This window comes from Terrapene carolina, unplaced genomic scaffold (assembly GCF_002925995.2).
Source record: "Terrapene carolina triunguis isolate 2854851 unplaced genomic scaffold, T_m_triunguis-2.0 Scaffold192, whole genome shotgun sequence".
Classification (NCBI taxonomy): Eukaryota; Metazoa; Chordata; order Testudines; family Emydidae; genus Terrapene; species Terrapene triunguis.
This window is the reverse complement of record NW_020664543.1, coordinates 26536757-26555289: the sequence shown is the minus strand read 5'-3', so window position 1 is coordinate 26555289 and position 18533 is coordinate 26536757. Positions and strand designations below refer to the sequence as shown.

At 47.1% G+C, this 18533-nt stretch overlaps 1 protein-coding gene across 1 annotated transcript in view; it reads left to right on the top strand.

The window, feature by feature from the left end:
- Nucleotides 1–18533, top strand: part of GLP2R (glucagon like peptide 2 receptor) — a 113839-nt gene that overhangs the window by 9208 nt on the left and 86098 nt on the right. The window contains exons 2-3 of the mRNA XM_026654379.2: nucleotides 547–640; nucleotides 12595–12699. Of these exons, the coding sequence (XP_026510164.1) occupies nucleotides 547–640; nucleotides 12595–12699 (199 nt within the window). The remainder of the gene's footprint in view (nucleotides 1–546; nucleotides 641–12594; nucleotides 12700–18533) is intronic.

The following is an 18533-nucleotide window of genomic DNA, read 5'->3' as shown; positions in this document are numbered from 1 at the left end:
CTGGAGTCTGGGAGGGATATGTTGGGAGAGGATTTACCTCTTTAAAGGTGATGTTAACAAAATGGTATTACTTATTTATTTCTTCACAATTATATTAAACTGCAATGAAAGAGCTCTCAGCCAATGCTCTGGGCATTCTTGACAATCCGTAAAATACGCTAATAAACAAACAGCCCCATGAATTATTTCCAGTCATACCAATCAAATAATCCAATGAAAACATAAATATTCAACAAAGTTTAATCAACCTCTGCATATAATCTAATTCTTAACTGCTTGAAAATGTTCCAGGATTTATGAGTCATAGCACACAACTTCTACAGAGGCTATATATTCAGTGTCCAGTTGGAAGTTTGACAAAAATGTGTGGCATGGGGGAGAACATAACAGTGTGACAGTGTATTTCTTGGCCACAGAAAAAGTGACAACTCTTGAATTTTGTATATTACTTATTTCAACTGTTAAAGTAGCAGAAAACTATCCCACCTAGAAAAATACAAAGTTCAAACTCAGTTTCTTCATTTACAATATTTTCTGTATGTACAGGTCTTAGGCTCTCTGCTGGTGAAAACGACGACGAAGTGGCTTAACTATAAAAATGATTGCTTGAAAACATTACAAGAATCTGCAGTAGAAACTGGTAAGAAACCTGACTAAAAATGGGGTAACACTTCAAAATAACCATATTAAATGTGTAAATAGAAATTTATTGAACAATATTGCAGAGGTATATTTTTATTCATAGATTTCAAGATTTAAGGCCAGAAAGGCCTACTATAAATAGACAGAGGAATGCCATCAAGTTATGTTTAAGACCTTTCGCTTAGCCAAAAAAATAAGTGAAATCAGCTTGAAACTCCGCAAATTGTTCACAACCCCAGACAAATGCTGGACAACTGTGGAGCAAGATGAATTTCCAGCAATTGGGATTTATAAATGACCCTAATTAAGGAAAGCAGTTAGAACCCACTGAACTAACAAGGTTTGCCACCTGTCACTGATCACGCTGTATTGCATCCCTTCACCTCTATCCTTCTGTTTCTTGTCTATGCAAGTCCTGAGCCTGATCCCATTTAATTCAGTAGGAGATTTTCCACCGAATACAATGGGTAGAGATTCAGGTCTTTGGGGCTGAGAATGTCTCTTTGTACAAAGTCCTAGCACAGTGGGGTCTCTCCACACTACTAGTACTACTATTAATAATAAACTAAGGAGGGTGACCATATTTCCCAAAGGGAAAATGGGACATTGTGTGGGGCTAACCCGTGTCCTCTCCCGCCAACCCCCGCACATGGGGCTGGCCCGAGTCACTCGCCTGAGGGCCCTCCCCCTCATGTGGGGCTGGCCTGAGCCACTGGCCCGAGCACTCCCCTTCCCCCCCAACATGTGAGGTTGGCGTCACTGCTCGCTCGAGCCCTGCCTGCCCCCCCATGCATAGCTGGCATCACCGCTCACCCCATGGAAACTGATGGAAACCTGGCCCACTGAAGTGAATGACAAAACTTCTATTTACTTCAGCGGGGCCAGGATTTCACCCAGTATGTTTATGTTTATGTAGCCGTGTAAGATTTATGACATACCTGGTTCAATTATCTTGCTTTGTTTTAAGAGATTGTCTACACACGGGGTTTCAAACTGGATCAAATGACATTAATTTAGTTTGAAAACAATTTGCATATGTAACCCTTCTGCCAGTTGGAGTTGGCAGCAACAACGGCCGGGTTCAATATCTAGTGTTCCTTTTCAACAATACAACACAAAACCGGCTTGAGCCCCCACCCAGTAACCTGGGACAATTACATACCACCCCCGGACATCTCCAAGAGGCAATACTCCCCCTCTTGCAAGCACACAGGAGAGAGAAAAGGTGAGAAGTAACCCGGCATTCCTTTGGGAAAACGCCACAAGCAGGATTCATAAACATAAAACCAAGAGCAAAAGACCCACCTGAGAGTATGTTGGGCAGTGTTCTTTTACTTCAGGTTCTTAAGTCCAGCAACCAAAAGTTCTTTAATGTACCCTTCCCTTTTTCTGTCCGCCACAACCCGTTCATAACTATCGTCCTTGATCAGTGAGGACCCAGAGTTTAGAGGTGCATCTGGGTGAGCTCACCTCCCACTCTAGTGGGGAATGGGGGCACCTTGCTTGTTCTGCTGTCCAGGCGCTTGTTTTGGCATCAGCCAGCCTGTCAGCCACTAGCCGCTCTGCCCTGCCGGCCACTCACCACTCCACCAGCTGTTCCACTAGCTACCCTGCTCGTTGCTCCATTCTGCCTGCCAGCCACTCGCCAGTCCATTCCGCCAGCCACTTCGCTCTGAACCCTTTGGAATGTCTCAAGGTCCCACCACTTAACACGGCTCTCAGTGATTTCAGCTGTTAGTGGTGGAGCCTCACTACTAGTGTGGACTGGGCAGTCTCGTGCATCAGAGACACCGTCCCAAAGCAGGCCAAATGCTTAGACCTGGTTATCAGTGATTTCAGCTCTGTGGTGTGTAACAAGACTCCCAGTTGAGTCTTAATCAGCTCTGTTATTACACTGTGGAGAGATGCCGGGTCAAATGGTGTCTCGGATCCTTAGGCAGGGCCCACACCACCAGGTACAAGTACCTGCCCCACCCTCTCTTGACTCCACTGGGTTTTGGCACCCACATCACCTGCCTAGCAAGTACAGTTTAGTTGAGCATGAGTCCCTCCATCAGAGTATGCCTTGCACAGTTCTGCCGCTCTTGATTCTCACAACAAGGATAATAACCCTTTAGTACCCCGCCCCAATAACAAAGTGACTTGTGACTTGAGCTCATTCAGACTCTGCTTACATTGCATACATACAATGCAACTTATCACTGCACACTAACTCTGCATTTGTCTGGAATGCTGGAGTCCTCTTGCAAAGTGGATTAGGTTTGCTTCAAATTGAAATTGTTCATTTTTTTTGTTTGTGTGCATGTGATTGTTGTGCTCCACTTTTTTCATGTTTCCAATGGCTATCCCACAGTGCTTTGCAGTTTGACTGTTACTGACCTGTCCATTGTGTGCCCTCCCTCCACGGGGGTCCTTTTCAGGATAACGCTTCTCCCTATAAAAAGTGGCACAGAGTCAGATATTGCCTGTTTGCCCCTCAATCCCAGTGTATCATTATTCTGGTGATGCAACCACAATAGCACTCCAGAAGCCCCATAACATGCCTCGCACAGCTGCTTGGAGCGGTGCTGAGGCACTGCATCTCACTGCCATCTGGGGAGATGCATTGGTTCAGGAACCTCTTGTGGGAAGGCACAGGAATAGGACCTTTTTACGGACATTGTAAAGCAGATGTCCACAAAGGGTCACAACCAGGACACCTGCCAGTGCCAGATAAAGAACAAGCATCTCAGGAGAAAGCACACTGAAATGAGGGATGAAAGGAGACAATCTGGCAGGGGACGTGTGACCTGTCCATTTTTGAAGAACTGTATAGCATTCTACACAATTACAGTACAACCTGTCCCAGGCATTACTCTGAACCTGCTGCCTGCACCTCCCCCTACCAAGCATGACCAGCTCGACCCATGGGAGGATGAGCAGAAGGATGCTGGATAGGAGCTGCCCCTGACAGCTAGGATCTCTTTGTGGGTCAGGATAGCCAGCTGGAAAGCCAGTCCCAGTCTTGCTCTGCTACAAAGGACCCTCTTTCCCACCCTACATCAGCTGAGCCGGATTCCCAGCCCAAAACCAAGCAGGAACCAAAGAGTCAGATCCTCTGGAGGGAATGTCAGCATGTAAGTACCTATCTTTACAATGTATTATTTATTGGTGGATGTAAGCTAGAAGCCCACGTCTTTCACTCACCCTTCACCTTGTGCTGCTTCCAAATGGCATCTGCCAGCATGGTGCAGTCACAGTCTGTACCCCATTCCTCCTCCCACACCAGATTCAAATAGCAAAAGCATTTATTTGTACAACATTCAATAATTTATTGAGATAGTGCTTATAGGAAAAGAAATCTGGTTAGTTTTTGTAATTTACATGAGGTATAAATGCACATTGCAGGCCCAGGCAAGGCACAAACAATACTTACTCCCCACTGAAGTGCAAATGCCTTGTAACATGCATGTAGCTGACCATCATTGCAGGGCCCTATCTATTTTTCTCTTCACTTTCTCCAGGGGAGATATAGCAGAAATTAAGACTGAGAAATTACTTGGGTTTTTGTTTGTTTGTTTGTTTTGCAAATTATAGGGAATAACCTCATGCCCATGTCCTCTCGTAGGGCTTGCAAGCCCTTTCCACTACTGCAATGCTTCTGAAGGGACCATTGTGGAGAACAACTTCACAGCATCTCTCACCAGTCTATTTTTTGTCTTTTTTGAATAAGACTAGTTCCCCACCTCAGTGTAATGCCATCAAGCGTCAGGACATAGCTCCAACCAACTCCCCCACCCCAAGAGCATGAAAGCAGATACAGTAGACTAAAATCCAAAGGCACCCACCATGGTCCATACCTACCTACCATCTCCGAGTTTCCCAGAAGAATGGGAAGAGTCTCAGGGAGGAACGGTCACACATATTGACTAAAAAAGCTATCATGCCTTGTCTGAATATGAACAATAAACAACTTTTTTGTTGTTTTGTTCACTTCCATAGCCACAGCACCCTGCAACAGCAGGACAGTCAAGGACAGGGCCTCTCTGAACTGCTGACACGATGGCCAACCTGAGGGGAAGAAAAAGGAAGAGTCGGGATGAGATGTTTACATGACTGAGTCACAGAGTCGAACCAGGCTGTCTGAGAGGTGAAGCTTGCACATGAGGATCCAGAGGGAGGGAGAAGTTGCTCTCCCAGGAGATCATGTCAATGGCCAAGGGAAAGTGTGGCTGCGGCCAAGGATAGCATCACCAAAGTGAAGGAGAGCATGGAAAAGGACGGAGATATAGAGGCAACTCGTGGATACTATCCAGAATGCCCTCCTGCTAATCTTGCTACTTCTAGGCTAGCAGGCCCTGCAGTCCTGTAATTTGGGACCCAGACGTCCTTCAGCCTGTGGATAATGGTGGCTACTGGCACCAGCAGCAACTCCTAACCTCTGCATCCCAAAAGCAGTGCTCCCCGCAGGTCCCATTCACCTCTCAGATCCCACCTCTGGGCATCGAGAACATTTGTACCTGGCATAGGCGCCGATAGTGGGTGCTCAGCACCCACCTGGAGCCCCACGGATCAGCTCCTCCCCCTTCCCCCTCAGCAGTTCAGTGATGTGCAGGAGGCGCTGGGGAGGAGTGGGAGCAGGAAGAGGCAGGGAGGAGGTGGGGCGGGGGCAGGAAGAGGCGGGGTGGGGTGGGAGCGAGGGGGAGAGGGAGAAGCGAGGGCAGGGCCTGGGGTGGGGTGGAGGTTGAGCACCCCCCGGGAACTCGGGAAATCAGTGCATCTGCCTGGGAGTCCAGCCCTTTTGAGCCCTGCAGAGCCCCTGGGAATTTTGAGCTGAGGCACTCAGCCCCAGAACCCGTGCAGATAAGAAGGGTCAGAGGCAAGGCCTATACTCACCTGTAACTGCTCCCCCTCTCCTCATTCTGTTGCACTTGGAATGTTCTTACTTGTTGCATTCTAAGTTTTATGTGCACTGTTGCAGTAATTAAAGGTTTGTGTATAGTTGATTACTTTAAAAGACTGGTTTTCTAAATGTATTTCCAAACAGACATTATTTTTCCATTGCTTTGATTAACATTTTTGTATTTTTTATTGTTTCATATTAAAACCATTTACAATACATCCATTATGGGTCATCATTGCAGTTAGCACAGAGAATCCTTTAAATACAGCGAAAATAATTCATAGGGTTTTACAAGAGCACGTAGGGAACAGTAAATTTCAACCACCCACATGCAATCCCTCAGTGCTCACAATGTCTGCATCCCAGTGCACCCCACACACAGGGTAACTTTTTCAGGCATGGCAGGCACTCAAAATGCAAACAGTAGGCATCCCTGACAGCATTCCCATGGCTGTTCGTGCTCCTTGCTGGCTGTTTGAACCTCCGAGCAAGTCCCTGCACCTCAGACTCCCACCCATCATCAGGGCTTTCCCCCTTGCTCTCACAAATATTGGGCAAAGCACAACATCCACCTATAATATTGGAACATTTTTTTCTGCAACTTCCAACCTATTCCACAAACAGTGCCATCTGCCTTTCATTGTGCAGCTATAAAGCAATAATTAAAATGTTGCTTCTGTCCCAGCAGCTTGTGTATAGCTTCATTAGCTAAGGCACCAGGCCATAAGTTGGATCTCCCAGAATAACCAGACCAACCTCCACACCATTAATGCCCCCGGTGCTTCAGGGGGTAAACAGTCTTTCTCCATTTTATTTGAATAGTAGAGAGTTCTGAAAGGTTCTAGCATTGTGGACCATACCAGATGCTGCTGCATTTATGTCTGTAAACCTGCCATGGTGGTCCACCGGTCCTTGGAGCACTATGGACAAAAACCCCTTTCTGTTTACAAACTCTGTGCTCAACTGGGGTGAGGGCAGGCAAATGTTAGGCACATGGGTTCATCAATTACATCAAAACCAGGTTGGGTACCCAATGTATGCAAACCCATCAATAATCTCCTGAGCATTACCCATCTGCATGACCTGGTTAGACAGCACCTTATCAGTGGCATAGCAGACCTGTATGAGAATGGCCCCAACAGTTGATCTCCCCACACCAAATTGGTTGGCCACAGACCAGTAACATTCTGGGCTGGCCAGCCTCCAGATGGCAATGGCAACCCTGCTTCTCCATGGATACGGGGCACCACATGTTGGTACACTGCCGCTGCAGTTCCAGGGCCAGTTCCGCACAGATATAAAAAAAAGATAACCCTCCCCATCCTGAAGTTCTCTTGTCACTGAAGAGCTGGTCATCCCAGGTCTACAGAATGAGCCTCTCCCACCAATCCATGGTGGTTTCTTCAGCCCAGAAATGGTGCTGAACCCTTTGTCGGTGATCCAGGACCTGGTCTTCTCATTCCAACAGCTCAGATTCTCCCATTATTCTGTGTCAACCTGCTGCCATCACTGCAGATTGTACTCCTGCTGCCAGAGTTGCTGCTACCATAAAATATTCTTCTGCTCCTGCATCATCAGCTTGTTGGTGCAATGGGTAAAGTCCAATGCTGAATTCATCCAGCTTTGAGTGCTGTAATATAGCCCAAGGAAGCTCTGTATATTTTCACTTGCCCCCACAGAAGCAGGGAGCAGGAGCTTGGCTTCCCACATTTCACAGCAAAAACAATCCCTGGATGCATGCTGCTCAGTGGTAAAGCAAAGGACCCTGGGATACTCCCAAGAATCCTACACCCTCAATTCTCAGCAAACTTGCACAATGTGTTCACATGATGTGAACTGAAAATAGAACAGGCATTCTGTGTGCATGCTATTTATATGACTTACGTAATGCAAGTTATCTGATGCACATCAAAAAGCTTTGCATTAAACTTCCCAGTGTAGACACACCCTAAGTGATTATGCTTTGTAAACAATGTGACATTGTCATCTACTAAACTTAGTTGGACTTTGAAACACAGTGTTTGGGTTTTGATGCATATGGAGAGGGTACATCTACCCTACCATCTAGGGGTGGGATTCCCAGCTCACATGGATATACTTATGCAAGGTCACATTGAGCTAGCATGCTAAAAATAGTAATGTAGCCATGGTAGCACAGGCAGCAGCAGCATGGGCTAGCCACCCCGAGTACAAACCCTCCTGAACCCCACTGGTATGAACTTGGCTGTTAGCCCACGCCATCACTGCCCATGCTACCGTGGCTATACTACTATCTTTAGTGTGCTGGCTCAATGAGAGCTAGTGCAAGTAGGTCTTTGTGAGCTGGGAATCTCACCCCTAGGTCCAAGAGCAGAGGTAGCCATAGCTAGAGCTGTGTTTTTTCTTGGAACACAGAGATCCCCTACACAGTAATGTATCACTGAAGTAGTTCACAGAGAAATACATTAATGTGACTTCTACAATGTCTTGTTGGATTATGTCCCTGGAACTTTAATGAGGCAGAACTAGGCTAGATCACAGCACAGCCAGCCTTTGGGAACCAGAAAGCCATAGTCCCTGATACCTCCAAGCACCCACTGGGTTGGGGAACTAAACACACTTTTTATTTTAATTAAAAAAAAATGTGAATCTTCAGCACTTTCCGTTGTAGAGACGGCCTTAAAAATGGAAACCAAAGCAAACCAATCATTAGACTTGAAAACTTATCGCTACAGGTTTCCTGAGGCTGGACTGCCCTGTGAAGCCAGGCTCTCTGTATCTGGGGCGATCCTAGAGCAATTTGTAACAGCACCATCTGTGCACAAAACTCCTTGTCAGGAGCTCTTCAGGTGGTACCTCTCCTGTCTTCCTCTCACCCTGTGGATCCACCTCACTCCAGGAACCATAGCATCCTCTTCATGACTTGGCCCTCCAGCCGGGTCACCATCTGTGTTTCCCCCTTCCAGGGTGACCCAAGATCCTTCTATGGCATGCAAATGGTCCCAGGCAGTCTTCTCCAGTGCTGCCCAGCTTGTGCCATTTCTCTAGTAGCCAGTAAGGTGACCTGGGCCCTCCCTCTACTCTGGGTTCCAGTTCAGGGACCCTCAGCTCAGCAGTTCTGGGCTCTACCCTCTCAGCCCTCACTGCTCCTTCTCTGGACTGCCTCCTACTCTTCCTGGTTCCCCACCCACCCCCATTCTCTGAGAGAACCAGCTCCAAACCAACTCCCTCTTCCCAGTGAGTGACTGCCCTTTCCCAGCGGCCCCTGTCTGTTGCCAGCTATCTGGCTTTATACAGGTCCCACCTGTTCCTGTACAGCTGAGCCTGCTTGCAAACAACTAGTTCCCTGCTCCCTGTCTCCTTCTCCTGTGGAAGGAAGGCTAGTGCCTATCACAACCAGTTTCCCCAGGGGATAACAATGCCTACGTCACTGGGCCAAAAATTGTCACCGTTATTTACTTTGAGTTTGTAAAGTGCTATGATCAGTAAAGTCCGTCAGGATGGTCCTGTCCCCCTTTAAGGGCTATGGACCCAATGGCTGCCAGAACCCCATTATAATTTGACAACTACCCCTTAAAAATCATTTTATGAACTTTAGCCCCTATGTATACCCCAGTGCAGATGTCCAGACACCACTTTTCCTGCAGCAGGAGACTTTTGGTGGTTCAGTGTTTCTTGCCACACTTTTCCTGCCAAGCATTGGATTGAATCTCCATCTACACCCATCATACCAAAGACATATGTAACAAGACCAATCCAATACCAGTTACCTGACAGACATAGCGGTGCTGAGCTTATTGGATGGTCACAGACAGAGAGAACAGGTCCATGATTACCAGGTGCACAGTAACTGCTGCCAGTTGTCCAAACAATGGACAAAAATGCTAGGCTCCATAGATACCATGTGCCCAGTAATAGATATAACAGATCTCCATAGTTACACAGTGCTCAGAGACATGTAACAGTACTTATAATTACCAGGTAGATTAATAGATTTTAAGGCCAGGAGAGAGCATTGGATCATTTAGTCCAGTGGTTTTCAAACTTTTTTTCTGGCGACCCAGTTGAAGAAAATTGTTGATGCCTATGACCCAGCAGAGCTGGGCACGGGGGTTTGGGGTGTGGGAGGGGCTCAGGGCTGAGGCAGAGGGTTCGGGTGCGGGAGAGGGTCAGGGCTCTGGGCCGGGGGTGCAGGCTCTGGGGTGGGCCGTGGATGAGGAGTTTGGGGTGCAGGAAGGGACTCCGTGTTTGCATGGGGGCTCAGGACTGGAGCAGGGGATTGGAGTGCAGGGTTGGAATGCGGGCTTGCCTCGGGTGACTCCCGGTCATCGGTGCAATGTGGCTGCTTAGGCAGGCTTCCTGCGTGTCGTGGCACCGTGGACCGTGCTGCGCCCAGCTCCACATGGCTCTTGCCCGTAGGCACCTCCCTCTTCCCCCGGCTCCCATTGGCTGGTGCTCTGGGCAGGGGCAGATCGCGGAGCCCCGTGGCCCCGTGGCCCCTCCGCCTAGAAGCCGGACCGGCTGCTGGCCACTTCCGGGGCACAGCATGGTGTCAGAACAGGTAGGGACTAGCCTGCCTTAGCTGGGCAGCACCGCTGATGGGACATTTAATGGCCCGGTCGGCAGTGCTGACCAAAGCCACCACGACCCAGTGCCTTACATTCCATGACCCAATACTGGGTACGACCCGCAGTTTGAAAACCACTGATTTAGTCTCACCTTCTGTTAAGCACACGTCAGGGAATTTCGTAATATTGAGCCCAATAGCTTGTGTTTGGCTAAAGCAGATCTTCCTAAAAGGCATCCAGTCTTGATCAGGACAATGGAACAGACGCCTAGGGAGGTCATGGAAGCACCTTCATTGGAGGTTTTCAAAAGGAGGCTAGATAGTCATCTGTCTTGGATGGTTTAGACACAACAAATCCTGCATCTTGGCAGTCCCTTCTAACCATGGTCGGTGCATAATGGAGGTTGGGGTAGGCTAAGCCCCCCAAACTTTGCGCTGACGGGGGGCGGGGGGGGGGCAGTGGTGGATTACCACATGGGCCCATGGGGCCCGTATCCAGAGGCCCTGGATAATTTGGGGCCCCTGGAAAAATATCCCTGCCCCCCCGCCCGCCATGGCCAGGGGCTGGAGGAGCTCTTGCTCCCTGCTGTGGCCACAGAGCTTTTCCAGTTTCAGGGCCGCAGCATAGGGATGTGGGGGGCGTAAAGGAGTGAGTGAGGGGTGGGGCCTCGGGGGAAGAGGCAGAGAGGGGGCAGAGCCATGGGAGGAAGGGGTGGAACAGGACCGGGGTTATGGGTGGAATGGGGGCAGGGCTGCAAGGGAAGGGGTGGAATGGGGTGGGGTCATGGGCGGGGCCGCAGACGGAGGGGGAAGAATGGGGGAGGGGCTCCAGGCTCAGAGCTCTGGCCAGGGCCAAGAGCTGTGCCTCAGTCCCAGCCAGGGCAGAGAGCTCGACCCCAGCCGGGCCTGAGCTCTCAGCCCCCCTCCATGGCCCCGACCAAGCTCTCAGCCCCCTCTTGCCCTGGCTGAGGTCATGGGTGTGGGGGCTGAGAGCAGTGAGTGGGGGCATGGCCTCAGCCAGAAGAGGCGGGGTCCGGGACTAGCTTCCCCAAAGGGAAACTTCTCACTGCATCCATGCTTCTAACCTTATGGCTCTATGATTCTATGATCTAAACACACCAACAGATTAAGAATCTACCATATCACTTGTAGTTTCTTCCAATGGTTAATAACCCTCACTGTTGACAAAATGTTGTGCCTTGTTTCTAATTTCAGTTTATCTGGCTTTAATTTCCAGCCACTGATTCTTGTTCTGTCTTCCTCCACTAGATCGAAGAGCCATTTATTAACTGGGAATTTTTCTTCCTCTGAGGGTACTTACACACCGGGATCAAGTTACCTCTTGATTTTTTTTATAAGCTAAACACACCAAGCTCCTTAAGTCTCACTATAACATTTTTTCCAACTCTTGAATTATTTTTGTGGAAATCTGCTTCCTCTCAAATTTTTCAACATCCTCTTAAAAATGTGGACACCAGAACTGAGTGCAGTATAGCAGCACTGGTCTCATCAAAGCCATGTACAAAGATAAAATCAACTCCCTACTCCTACTCTCTACTCCCTGTTTATACATCCAAGCATTACATTAGCCCTCTGTCACAGTATCACACTGGGAGCTCATGTTGAGTTGTTTGTTCACTTTTCTGCAGAAAAGGACCTAGGGGTTACAGTGGACGAGAAGCTGGATATAAGTCGACAGTGTGCCCTAGTTGCCAAGAAGGCTAATGGCATTTTGGGCTGTATAAGTAGGGGCATTGACAGCAGATCGAGGGACGTGATCATTCCCCTCTATTAGGCATTGGTGAGGCTTCATCTGGAGTACTGTGTCCAGTTTTGGGCCCCACACTACAAGAAGGATGTGGAAAAATTGGAAAGAGTCCAGCGGAGGGCAACAAAAATGATTAGGGGTCTGGAGCACATGACTTATGAGGAGAGGCTGAGGGAATTGGGATTATTTAGTCTTCAGAAGAGAAGAATGAGGGGAGATTTGATAGTTGCTGTCAACTACCTGAAGGGGGGTTCCAAAGAGGATAGATCTAGACTGTTCTCAGTGGTACCAGATGACAGAACAAGGAGTAGTGGTCTCAAGTTGCAGTGGGGGAGGTTTAGGTTGGATATTAGGAAAAACTTTTTCACTAGGAGGGTGGTGAAACACTGGAATGAGTTACCTATGGAGGTGGTGGAATCTCCTTCCTTAGAGGTTTTTAAGGTCAGGCTTGACAAAGCCCTGGCTGGGATGATTTAGTTGGGGATTGGTCCTGCTTTGAGCAGGGGGTTGGACTAGATGACCTCCTGAGATCCCTTCCAACCCTGATATTCTATGATTCTATGACCCATAAGTCCTTTTCAGAGTCACTGCTTTCCAGGATACAACCCCCATGCTATAACCATGGCCTCCATTCTATATATAATGGATCCCTATGCTTACAGGCTGCCTGGAATCAGGCATGACAGTCTCCGTGGTTACCAGCTGCCTGAATAATCTTTATTAAGAACTAACCATTACTTCTCTCTCTCTCTACAGGAATATATTGCAATGGGACATTTGATAAGTTTGTTTGCTGGCCTCATTCACTTCCAGGAAATGTGTCTGTTCCTTGTCCTTCATATTTACCCTGGCTGGAAAACGGTAATGTAATTTCTCTTTTTTTAAAAGATTCATATCAGGAATCTTCATTGCAGGAGGGAGTTGTCAGCTCAGGCTCTACTGTCCTGGAATTGCCTGGGGGATTGCTTGGGGCTATTCTGCATCACCTCCTTCCTGGCTAGTCACCAAAGTCATCCCATTGCAACATGCTTCAAGCCCTGTAGGGATGAGCAGTGACCTTGCCTGCACCCTTCCCCACCCCTCTTTGTTATGTTTCAGTCACTTTAAGGCCAAAAAGTCACTTTGGGGTATTGACTTTTAAGAACAACTTTAAGAACCCTCCTAACTCCTTTCCCCCTAAATGCTGTCATGATGCTGACCCTTCCCCCAGCAGTTTCCTTGACCCTCAGGGAATCCTGTGGTGGTAACTGGAGGCCAGGGTGTTCAACCTATGGCTCTAAATTGTGGCCCTCAAAGGCGGCTGTGGTGAGAAGAAGTGTTACAGGATGGCCAGCCCTATAAGGGTCTGGAGGCTGAGGGCTAGTCAGCCCTGTTCAATCAGCCCTGCCTGTGCCATAATTGCCTGTCTCCCCGCTTAAGAGGCAGGGCTAGCTGTGGTCAGGTGATTGCCTGAAACATCTGTGTCTTATAAAAGGACTGAGGGAACTCAGTGACAGTGAGGAACAGGAGTAAGTTGGGATCCCATGGAAGGTCCTGGAGTAGGGTCTGGAGGGAGGTCAGACTAGATGATCATAATGGTCCCTTCTGACCTTAAAGTCTATGAGTCTATGAGACTGCAGGGAATCAGCCTAGGCATCAGTGCTGTAGCCCAGATGGGGGTTGAGACTATGAGAAGGACTCCAGGGAAAGAGCCTGGAAGTCAGGGCTCCTATCCCAGAGCCAGAGTAACTTAAAGATAACCCCGAAGGGTGTGGGAACTGACACCAGAGGGTGAGATGAAGAAGGCCCAAGAAGAGTAAAAGAATGTTTTGCTTGGACTTTTGTTACCTCCAGAAGGGGACTGAACTCTGACAGTGACCCAGCTGGAGGGCTGAGGCACATGAATCCCTGGGAGTGTCAGAAAACCATAGTGAGAGAAACTGAGGCAGGGAGCACCTGCAGTGCCATGCTCAGCCACCATGGGGCACTAATGCCTTATGACAAGAACATTTTATTTGACTATGAACTGAAAATGTGCCTTGCATCTTTTAAACTGACCGGTTTGAACCAGCCCCGTCAATACAAGGCGGGGATATTGAGCAGCACCTCCCCAGCTGCATCCCACCACCTCCCCTGCAGCACCAAGAGCATTCTGAGCCACAGCTGGGCCTCCCTACTGCAGCTGCTCAGCAATGCCTCCACTGACCATTTGCTGCATTGCAGGGGTGAGAGGAGAGTAGCTTTAATGGCTCCATTTCCTGCTTCCAAGGAGGAGCAGGGCAGGAGCTCAACTTGCTCTGCCTGAGCCTATGGGCCCCTAGCAAAGACTACTCCCCTTCCCCACACACCCCTGGGCAGCTCAAAAGGTGGGAAAGGAGGAGAAGCTGGGACATAACAAACAGTTACAATTCCCTGCCCGCCTGCCCCAGCAAGAGCAGCCCCCTAATTTGCATCCATTGGCTACAGTCCCCAAAGGATCACATAGGGTAGGTCTAAATGCAATTAGACACCCACAATTGGTCCTTGCTAGCTGACTCGGGCTCACAGGGCTTGGGCTAAGGGACCGTTTAATTGTAGTGTAGATGTTCTGGCTTGGGCCGTACCCCGAGCCCTGGGACTCTCCCACCTCACAGGGTCCTAGAGACTGGGCTTCATCCTGAGCCTGAATGTCTACACTACAATTAAACAGCCCCTTAGTATGAGACCCAGGAGCCCAAGTCAGTGTCATGGGCCAGCTGTGGGTTTTTAATGTCCATGTAGATGTACCCATTGTGGCTTGGAATAGCTGGGGCACAGCACGATCCAACTACTCATTCTTCCAGCATCTGACATACCCCTCCCCACTCCCTCACCTGTCCTTGCCCCTGCCCCTGCCCCTGCCCCTGCCCCTGCTCCAGGAGCTGAAGGGAATGAGGTACAAGAGTCAACTTTGCCAACTCTATGTCCACTGTGGACTCAACTAGGCCAGGGGATACCCAGAAGCAGACTTGTGGGAAGTTTCTGGTTCTTCTGCGCTTCTTAGCCATCTGTAAGGAAACAGAACTAGGCAGGGATCCACTCCACGACAGTGACTGTGGGCCAAAAACTGTATGATTAATAACACTTGGCTCCCAAGCTGACAAAGTTTGACACCTCTGCTTTAAGGTGTTCTTGACCTTTTAAGAGGATGCCTAGAGGGCTGCTCCATTCTCACCCTGCTTCTTTCATTGCTGCACTGGCCATCATGTTCAGGGAACATCTATTTTCCAATATGGCCCAGCCTCAGTCTTTCCCCTGGGGATGGAGGGGCCTCCTAGCATGGGTATATTTTCAAATGGCACAAGCTCCTCTGTAGCTGTATCTAGATCTTGCATGGCTCCCCACCACTGCCAACTCCAAGTGCTTGAAGATCACAAGTCAGATGCCTGCCTTCTGATTTCTTTCCTCATTGGGGGGAGCTGCCTGCCCCTGGTTTGTATGGGATCAGTTCACAATCAAAATTCAACCTTCAGCACACACACAAAGCTGCAGCTTCTATTCACAGCTTGAAGGGACTCCACAAACCCTTCCTTATTCCTGTGGTGTGTGCAGTGGCCACTCCATCGCCCCTCGTCACCCCCACTTGCTACACAGGCTAGGCAGATGTCCCACTCCCATTCCCTAGCCATGCTTCCAAACAGTTTTCTGCCCCCACCTGTCCCATAAATTAAGTTCCCGACATTTTCCCCTACCTTTCCTATCAGATTCTCCTTCTCTGCTACATCACATCCCCTTGCACCTCCCTCAGCCAGGTATCCTGCTCCCCACACTCCCCTGCATCTCCCTCAGCTGGGCCTCCTGCTCCCCACACTCCCCTGTGCTTCCCTCAGCTGGGCCTCCTGCTCCCCACATTCCCCTGTGCCTCCCTCAGCCGGGCCTCCTGAACCTCCCTCAGACAGGCCTCCTGCTCCCCACACTCCCCTGATCATCCCTCAGCTGGGCCTCCTGCACCTCTGTGACCGGGGTCCCAGCGGGGGCCAGCTGAGGTTACTTAGATTTACCAAGCCAGCATAAAACAGCTTCTTTATTACCTCACTGGTTATTCAGAAGTCAATAACACAGTTCCCTTAAAGTGCCAGTCTCAGGCCTCCATCCAGGTACCCAAGTCAAATATGATGAAGATTTCTGAAAATCTTATTTCATCATATAAAATAAATGATTCTACCAATCCCAAAGGATCGGACACATTACCTCCCAGGTGATTGCATATCCCAGATCTTACCCAAATACTTGCATACAGCCTATGCTTATTAACTAAACTAAAATTTATTAAAAAACAAAACAGAGAGAGGATGGTTAAAAGATCAATATACATACAGACATGAATTCAATTCTTGAGGTTCACATTCATAGCAGAGATGGTGAGCTTTGTAGCTGCAAAGAGTTCTTTTATAATTTAGTTCATAAGTTATAGTCCAATGTCCAATATCATACCCAGGGTGTACCAGCTAAACTGGGATCTCATCTTGCGACTTCCCCTGATGAAGCTCAAGCAGATCTGAGATAAACAGGATCAGGACCCAAGGGTCTTTTAATACAGTGTTCTAGCATCCACTTGACCACACAGACCTGGGTAAACAATAGGCTTTTGATGTAACCTTCTGCTTCCTAAACACCACCAGTAATTAGTTACACAAATTAACAGAGAAATTTATGCATTAGGCTGTCTATCAGAAACTTCAAAGAGACATATAGACAATGACATTATTTCACCCAAGATTCATCTAAATGTTAATATTCCCTTTTTACATGGGTAGCATTTAAGACATACACTAGGGCTGTCAAGCGATTGAAAAAATTAATCGCAATTAATTGCACGATTAAAAAAATTAACCGTGATTAATTGTGTTAATTGCACTGTTAAACAATAATAGAATACCATTTATTTAAATATTTTTGATTTTTTTCTACATTTTCAAATATATTGATGTCAATTACAACACAGAATACAAAGTGTACAGTGCTCACTTTATATTTATTTTTGATTACAGGTATTTGCACTGTAAAAAAGCTAAAAGAAATACTATTTTTCAATTCACCTAGTACAAGTATTGTAGTGAAATCTCTTTATCATGAAAGTAGAACTTACAAATGTAGAATTATGTACAAAAAAACCTGCATTCAAAAATAAAACAATGTAAAATTTTAGAGCCTGCAAGTCCACTCAGTCCAACTTCTTGTTCAGCCAATCGCTCAGACAAACAAATTTGTTTACATCTGCAGGAGATAATGCTGCCCTCTTCTTGTTTACAATGTCACCTGAAAGTGAGAACAGGCATTCTAATGGCACTGTTGTAGCCGGCGTTGCAAGATATTTACGTGCCAGATGTGCTAATGAGTCATATGTCCCTTCATACTTCAACCACCATTCCAGGGGACATGCGTCCATGCTGATGATGGGTTCTGCTCGATAATGATCCAAAGCAGTGCGGACTGACACATGTTCACTTTCATTATCTGAGTCAGATGCCACCAGCAGAAGGTTGATTTTCTTTTTTGGTGGTTTCGGTTCTGTAGTTTCCGCATCGGAGTGTTGCTCTTCTAAGACTTCTGAAAGCATGCTCCACACCTCGTCCCTCTCAGATTTTGGAAGGCACTTCAGATTCTTAAACTTTGGGTCGAGTGCTGTAGCTATCTTTAGAAATCTCACATTGGTACCTTTTTTGCGTTTTGTAAAATCTGCAGTGAAAGTGTTCTTAAAATGGACATGTGCTGGGTTATCATCCGAGACTACTATAACATGAAATATATGGCAGAATGCAGGTAAAACAGCAGAGGACATACAGTTCTCCCCCAAGGAGTTCAGTCACAAATTTAATTAACACATTATTTTTTAACAAGCATCATCAGCATGGAAGCATGTCCTCTGGAATGGTGGCCAAAGCATGAAGGGGCATATGAATGTTTACCCTATCTGGCAGGTAAATACCTTGCAATGCCAGCTACAAAAGTGCCATGCAAACATCTGTTCTCACTTTTAGGTGATATTGTAAATAAGAAGCGGGCAGCATTATCTCCCATAAATGTAAAAAACTTGAACAAGAAGTAGGACTGAGTGGACTTGTAGGCTCTGAAGTTTTACATTGTTTTGTTTTTGAGTGCATATATGTAACAAAAAAATCTACATTTGTAAGTTGCACTTTCACGACAAAGAGATTGCACTACAGTACTTGTATGAGGTGTATTGAAAAGTATTATTTCTTTTATCATTTTTGCAGGGCAAATATTTGTAATAAAAATAATATATACTTTGATTTCAATTACAACACAGAATACAATATATATAAAAATGTAGAAAAACATCCAAAAAATTTAATAAATTTCAATTGGTATTCTATTGTTTAACAGTGTGATTAAAACTGCGATTAATCGTGATTATTTTTTTAATCACGATTAATTTTTTTTAATCGCATGAGTTAACTGCGATTAATTGACAGCCCTAATACACACAATTAGTATTACTTCTAACTTTTAACAATATAGGTCTGCATTTCAAAGTTCTAGCCTACCTAGTAATAGAATGGCCCTAATTTCCCTTTCTAACGTGTCTTTAAATGTCGGCTTTGGGTTGGTTAGCCTGCGAGCTGTTTAACCCCTTCTGGCCATGTGTTACGCTTTGTATAAGATTCGTTGCAATTATATAACTGTGGTAGCAATAATGATTTGCATGGTTATATTTTAATTAAACAACGTCACAG